General features: G+C 39.6%; 1 protein-coding gene across 1 annotated transcript in view; it reads right to left on the reverse strand.

Annotated features, from left to right (window-relative positions):
• The window catches only part of PGM2L1 (phosphoglucomutase 2 like 1), a 53357-nt gene that overhangs the window by 23054 nt on the left and 22747 nt on the right, over positions 1-7556 (reverse strand). Inside the window, exon 2 of the mRNA XM_085311204.1 lies at positions 6186-6353. Coding sequence (XP_085167330.1) covers positions 6186-6353 — 168 coding nt within the window. The remainder of the gene's footprint in view (positions 1-6185; positions 6354-7556) is intronic.

Below are 7556 nucleotides of genomic sequence, written 5' to 3' on the forward strand. Positions count from 1 at the left end.
TAATGAATAAGTTGAACAAGACTGGACCCYTGAGGGACACCACTAGCTACAGGCCTCCAACTAGTCTCAGCACCACTGAGCACAACCCTGAGTTCCACCTTTCAGCCAGTTCTCAATCCACCTCACTGTCTGCTCATCTAGCCCACACTTCTTGAGCTTGTCTATGAGGAGGTTATGGGAGACAGGGCCAAAAGCCTTGCTGAAGTCAAGGTACACAACGTCCRCTGCTCTCCCCTCATCTACCCAGCCAGCTGTGCCATCATATAAGGCTATCAGATTGGTTAAGCAGGATTTCCCCTTGGTGAATCCATGCTAAGAATTACCTAGACTGAAAAAAAAATGTGATACGTAGTAGAACAACAAAATTCTTTAAACATGTTAGCCAATCAAGATCCCCCAGCAGACATTAATGACGACTGCACCATCCTCCTGCATGTGTTACTACCAAAGACCTTGCTAGAGCTACAGAAGAAAAATAAAAATAAAGCAGAGAGAAGACGTGAAAAAGCAGAGAGTCTGTGAAAATATAGTCTCTTCAGTATCTGAATTCTATGAATTCCACTTTTATTCTCTTTTAGACCTTCCTAGTCTGCATTCATCCCTCATGTTACTGGTCACATACACTTTTTTCTGTTTTTTCAGCAGCAGGATGACATGGACTTCTGTAGCATTATCTTAGATACCTGCAGCTGTTTTGAGTCTCAGCCCCATGACAAGTTTAACAGTGCACCAAGAATTCTAATAGGGATGGCAAGGGTTTTAGCGCTCAAAGGAGACTCCAAGCTCTGAGAACCCACACATTTACATTTTGGCCCACTGCTTCATTAACCAACAGTTAAAGCTCTCCTTAGCCAACAAAATTGTTACTACCAGGCTGTCTCTCTGGAAGCTTGACCTGCTACTGAAGTTCAAACCTATTTTTTTCCAGCTGTTACTCTCCCATTCTCAAAGGGCAGTTAGTACCTCCAACACCACCTCTCAGGATAATTCCTTTCTTTAAAAAAGTTTCCCTGTTTAAAGAGTTTCTCTTTCCTCTTTATGGGACTCTCATTTTGATAGTGTTCCCATCTAATTTCTTCTGAGATATTTGAATAGTTTCATGTTCAGCTATTGCTTCCAAAGTAAACATATACTGGTCAACATCCTGTCATTAATTATCACCCAGTGTGTAGTAACATATTAGCAAGTATCAGCATACAAATGGTAACTGTCTCAGGGAATTTTTAAAAAATTACTTTGGATGCATTAAGTATTACAAATATTTATACTGATGCACAATTCAGGTTATATTTTTAAGCAAAATTCACAGTATACTTAAAATAGATGGTTCTAGTCTACTTCTACTCCCATGTATTAAATAATCTTCTTGCTTGTCCAGTCCCTGGTGATCAATTTCAAAAGAAAAATGACAGGAAAATGATGGTATCAAGGAGGCAACGGAGAGATTTTTGGTAGATGACTGAAGAGATATTAACAACTTTATGAAGTCTTGTATTTAGATCTTTCAATCTGTTTAGCTTTGCTTACATAGCAATAGCAAATTCAGAGCAATGATGCAAAGCTGACTGGTTATATCACTGTAGAAGTCAGTGATGGATTACCTACCTACTAATAAAACCAACTAGTTCAATAGGACAGAAGCAGTATTTGAGCATGAAAATCTAGGTTTTATGCAAAAGTTAAGTATCCGTGATCATCAGAAGACTCAAAAGTAACTTCTGGATATTTTATATCTTTCTGAATTTGACTTTGTACAATATCAGTATAATCACGTAAACGAAAAATACAGCATGCACTGAAACATGCATCTTAATTAAGCTTTATTTTAATTGAAAAACATATTTGATTATACTAATGTCTACTTTGAACCACCATTTATTCCTGTAACAGATAAAAACTGATTTAGAGAGACAAGGTTACCCATTTCCAGATAAGRTTCAGCACCACTCTTCCTATGTCATTAGATTCTGGAAGAAGAGCACTAGAAACACGCAAATGAACATACTAAATCTGACGTAACTTACTTCAGAAACAAGTTTTAATCTGGTTCCCAGAGACTGCTTTTTCTAGCTTGATAGGCTCCTTTCATAAGCAACTAAAAATAGAACCTCCACAGAGTGAGCAAGTAAGTTCCAGCCGCTTTGCTACTTTCAGTAACCTCTAAGGCCCACAAAACTGAACTCACAGAGAGATTCCCTGCTGACCAAAATGAAACATTTCACTTTCTGCCAAGAATGTGCATCAGTAAACTGATCCAAGCCTCAGTCACGCTTTCAAGAGACTGAAAACACAACAGCAGCATGCAATTTTCAGGCACTTAGAGCATGAACAGCTCCAAATTCAACAGATTGCAGAGGCCAAAAAAGTGAAGTGACTTTTTATTACTAACTTCTACATTACTAACTTCTGCACTAYCAAGGTTTTTACTTTGCTTCTAAGGTAAGCGGACTTGTTTAAAGCAACATCAATAGTTGCAACAAATCCATCATTGTCAGCAAGCTACCAGCTTTCAATCAATTTTTTGTTTAACCTCTTCAGCTCATTGCCTTAAAATGCACCAGATCAGTGAAGATCACTTGTACCACAACATTAAGTTTTGTTCATATCATTGCAGTACTTACAGCAGATTAGTTTAGCATTCAAGAGGTGAGGCCAGCGAGGCCAAAAATGAAGGAAGTATCATTCTAGATGTGCTCAATGTAGGTTAGAAATCTAAAGTAAATTTTCTATTACACTTGGGACTAAACTGAAAAGAAAAATAGAATGGTAAAATGCAAGTTCATTTTTTAAAGCCAGCTAATGAGCTTTAATATGCTACTTCTCTTCCTTTAAAAGCCTGTACAAACAACAGCTATTGGAATTTCATTTTACCAAGGAAAGTTTGGATTCCACTTGTACAATTTAGGCATTACTAGTATGTCAAACAACTTTAGCAGAGTCCTAGCTGTTCCAAATTTTAAGCATATCACTTTACTTTGTTTTCTATAGGCTCAAAGTATTTCATTTATATCTATTTAGGGATTTACATGAGAGTATTAGCCAGTTAAGTGAGGATTATTTTAAAATGTTTAAGTACACAGTACTATGATGAGAGATTTTAATAAATGTTCATAAATCACATAATAGAACATTTTATCTCATTGCTGAAGTTCCATTCATAAGAAAAAGTGTTGACAAAGCAGATAAATATTTAATAGTTTTATCGTAACAAAAACTTGCAATTTTAATTGATATTCCAAGTATATTAAACAGTTAAAAATACATCACAGTTCACTGAATTTTCTGTATAAAGGTGGGGGCATATAAAGTCCTGAAGTATGGTTAACATTCACAATCCAAACCCATTTGTATTTCACATGTTCATAAGGAAAGGAACTATGGAACACCCATGCTATTTATTTTAAAAAGAAGTATTTAACTCTTCTTTTTCTTTCCATCCCCCTTCTTTCACTTGCGTGGAAGAAAGTCATATTTTGCATATTAAAAATCCAACTACTATAAATCAGTGTTAAATCTCAGGCTCTTCTTTAATACGCCTAAAACCTGGACAACATCAAATCATTTTGAAACGTACTCTGAATTCATCCATTATAAAGTTTACTTGCAAAGATTAAATATTTAATCTACTTATTTAGGGAATAAATGTGATAAAGGAACCCATCAACTGAAAAAGCCACTGGTAAAATAAACTAAGCAAATATAAGAAAAAAGTCACTATGAGACTACAAGACAGAAAAGGAGCATGGAGCTCGTTTGATCATTCACCAGTTCACCATTAACTCTTTCTTCCAAGGTTTTTAATCGAAAAGGTAGGAAAGAAAGCTGACAACAGGAGACCAAGTTCATTGAGAAAGAACATATAAATCTATCCTGAACAAAATAGTGCTGTGAAGAGCAGCAAAGGTGATTAAGCCTTATATAATCAAAAAGTTGATTTCCTTGGATAATCAACATACCTACAACTCACCCACATTGCTTGAGAGATAAGCAGATAGCAATAGACAAAAGTCAGGTCATTTTCCATCCCTCTTCTACCATGCCAGACCAAAATCAACAGATAGGACACAGGAGGGTATAAAACATTTGAAGAAATGAGCCCAGGAAGTCGTACTTCTGGTTGCTAACTAATTTAAGCAGCAAGTCAAAGCAAACTAAAAACTGGTTCAAGCAAAGGATGTTTCAAAAGAGGGTGTCTCTGCCACCAGTCTTCCCTACCACAGCACTGACATCAATCATTACCTCACGGCAGCATCTATCCAGCTCATTTCCATGTACTAGCTTCTGTGCCCCTCTGCATGTATTCCTACCACTACCACCACCACATTGGACCCTAATCTCTAGCAAAAGAGCAAGAAGGTACAGCTACAGCCTCCATGGTCAAAACTTCACCCCACATGCAAAGCCACTTCATAAGACTCTTTCCAATTTTTTCCTAAAATAAAAAAAACCTGCCTGGGTTACCTGACGAATCAGCTGTTATTGCTCTGAACAAGTTATAAGACTAATAAATTCAGGTACAGCAGAATATAACTAAAATTAAAAATACGAACGTGCTACGCTTACTCCCTACTCAATACTGCAACAATGCCACATTCCCCAGACCCAATACATAGCTATCAAAATGGCAGACTCAAGAGCTAAGCATCTAAGTTAAAGGTCCAAAATTTCCCTATGTATATACAAGTCAAGAAGTCCAATCCAAAACATTCTGGTACAAACTCTGAAGAACTAGAAAGACAGGTTGACCATGAGCCAGCAATGTGTCCTTCTGCCCAGGAAGGCCAATGGTCTCCTGGGGTGCATTAGGAAGAGTGTTGCCAGCAGGTGGAGGGAGGTGAGCCTGCCCCTCTCCTCAGCCCTGGGGGAGGCCTCATCTCGAGTASTRTGTCCAGTTCTGGGCTCCCCAGTCCAAGAGAGACATGGAGCTACTAGAGAGAGTCCAGCGCAGGGCTGCAAAGATGATGAAGGGACTGAAGCATCTGCCCTATGAGGAAAGGTTGCGAGAGTTGGGCCTGTTCAGCCTGGGGAAGAGAAGACTGAGGGGGGATCTGATCAATGTGTACAAGTACCTGAAGGGAGGGTGTCAAGGGGATGGGGACAAACTCTTTTCAGTTGTCCCATGTGACAGGACAAGAGGCAATGGGCAGAAACTGAAGCACAGGAAGTTCCACCTGAACATGAGGGGGAATTTCTTCCCTGTGAGAGTGATGGATCACTGGACCAGGTTGCCCAGAGAGGTTGTGGAGTCTCCTTCTGTGGTGATCTTCAAGGCCTGCCTGGATGCAACCCTGTCTACCATGCTGTAAGTGACCCTGCTGAGCGGGGAGGTTGGCCTAGATGGTGTCCAGAGGTCCCTTCCAACCTTATTGATTCTATGATTCTACGATTCTACACTGTTTTTTTAACAAAGAATTCTAATCCAAATGTGCAGTGTTAAATCATAAATAAAACATGACTCAATCTCTCAATGCAGTGATTTGTGTAACATGAAAACAAGGTTTGTTGTTTGAGATTTTCAGTTCATCTCTTCAATTGCTTTCTTACATTTCTACTAAAAAAAGTTGAGAGCTACAGACAGAGCTACAGTAATGCCAGTACACCTAACAACAGTACTTTTCTACAACTATCTAGTCCAGTTTTAGCAACTACTATTACTGGAAATCTAACCCACAAGCAAACCAATTTACAATATCGATGATCTTCACAGTCAATCTACATTTTCATCTTCATCAACATGAACTTCCTGTTCATTTTCCTGTTAAAACCTGCGACAGCTACCTAGGGTAGTTTTTTTTTTGCATAGTTGTTCACAACATGGGCTAAAAATGAAAGAAGGGGTTTATTTAGTTGGAAGATGGTCTTTGGTTTGTTTGTTTGTTTGTTGCCAAATACTAAAGGTTCTTATGACAGCTAATGATTTCCAACTTCACAGCAGTAAAATAGGCTTTGACTACTGGCCAAATTCCAGTGGAAGTGATTACATTCTGCCTACCAGAATGTCCAGTTAAACCTGCTCAAGCTACTCTATTTTGTTCCAGTCCTAAAACATTTCATACTATCACCTGATACTGAATGAATGGCTGCTGCGTTTCACCTGCCAAGCTTGTATTTCAGTGGCGCATCATACGATCCAAACGGTTGCTGTGAAATCATTCAGTTCTCTCATATGGTGCTATAGAACTTACCTGTGTTGACTGGATCACTGTAAGATCATTAATGTAGCAAAAGCCTGCTCCCATTGCAGAGCGAAGCCCAGCAGTCCCAAAGGTCAACCTGCAGCAGAGGCGATCTCGTAACTCTTTATGCTTTCCATTCTGTAGCAAGCTTTCAATCTGTTCTTTTGTTTTGGGGTTCTGCAAAAGAAGATTAAAGGTCTCCATTCAGTTCTTGAAATCATTACAGCAGCTTACTGACTTAAACAATTTTTAGTGCTAYAATGCAACAAGTTCCTTCCATCCTACAAACTCCCAGTCTACACAAACTAGCCTACACTGTAACTGTTATTTGTATGGTACTTTCTCTTCCTTATCTTTATCCTTATTTATAAAAGATTCAAGAGCTCTTGCAGCCGTTGATATCCTCATGAGTTCACCTAGTCGTTAACACACTTTCCAACAACACGAAACCTGTTAGGGAAGAACACAATGACTGTAGAACAGGTTTTCAAAGGCAGGTAGCACAGGTTAATTCTCAATCTCTACTGTTGGAAGACAGACAAAAAAACRTAACTTCAAAGCAGTATTTCTTTCCTCCCCACCCACAGGAAAGCTCTGCAAACAAGCACAGTAAAATAAAGCCTACATCATAAAACCATAAAGAAAGTTGGTCCTTTCAGGTCACATTAATCTTTAGCAAGGTGGGTACAAAACAGTCAAAGACCATGTTTACCACAAACTGTCAAACAAAAATGGGTATTTCTCCCGGTCAGAAAATCCCAGCCATTTTTGACACCTTCACAGCTTAGTATATATATAGGATATGAACAGATTAAAAAGAAAGTTTAAAAGTGCTACTCCTTCTGCAGGTGAGAGGAAAATATCATCTATATCATTATATAACTTTAATAGTCATTTTCACTGCTGTCCAAAATTGCTCTTTACGTTCAAACATGGATGCTAAACTATTGTTGCTATGGGATTAACTTTTTCATCAGTGACCTGGATGAGGGGACAGAGTGGCTCCTCAGCAAGTCTGCTGAKGATCCCAAGGTGGGAGGAATGGCTGACACACCTGAGGGCTGTGCTGCCATTCAGAGAGACCTGGACAGGCTGGAGAGCTGGGTGGAGAGGAACCTCCTGAGGTTCAACAYGGGCAAGTGCAGGGTCCTGCACCTAGGGAGAAATAACCCTGTGCACCAGTACAAGGTTGGGGCTGACCTTGTGGAGAGCAGCTCTGCAGAGAAGGACCTGGGAGTGCTGGTGGATGACAGGTTGACCATGAGCCAGCAATGTGCCCTTGTGGCCAGGAAGGCCAATGGTCTCCTGGGGTGCATTAGGAAGAGTGTTGCCAGCAGGTGGAGGGAGGTGAGCCTGCCCCTCTCCTCAGCCCTGGGGGAG

The sequence above is a fragment of the Rhea americana genome, unplaced genomic scaffold (assembly GCF_003343005.1).
Source record: "Rhea americana isolate MKP2758 unplaced genomic scaffold, rheAme1 scaffold_335, whole genome shotgun sequence".
Classification (NCBI taxonomy): domain Eukaryota; kingdom Metazoa; phylum Chordata; class Aves; order Rheiformes; family Rheidae; genus Rhea; species Rhea americana.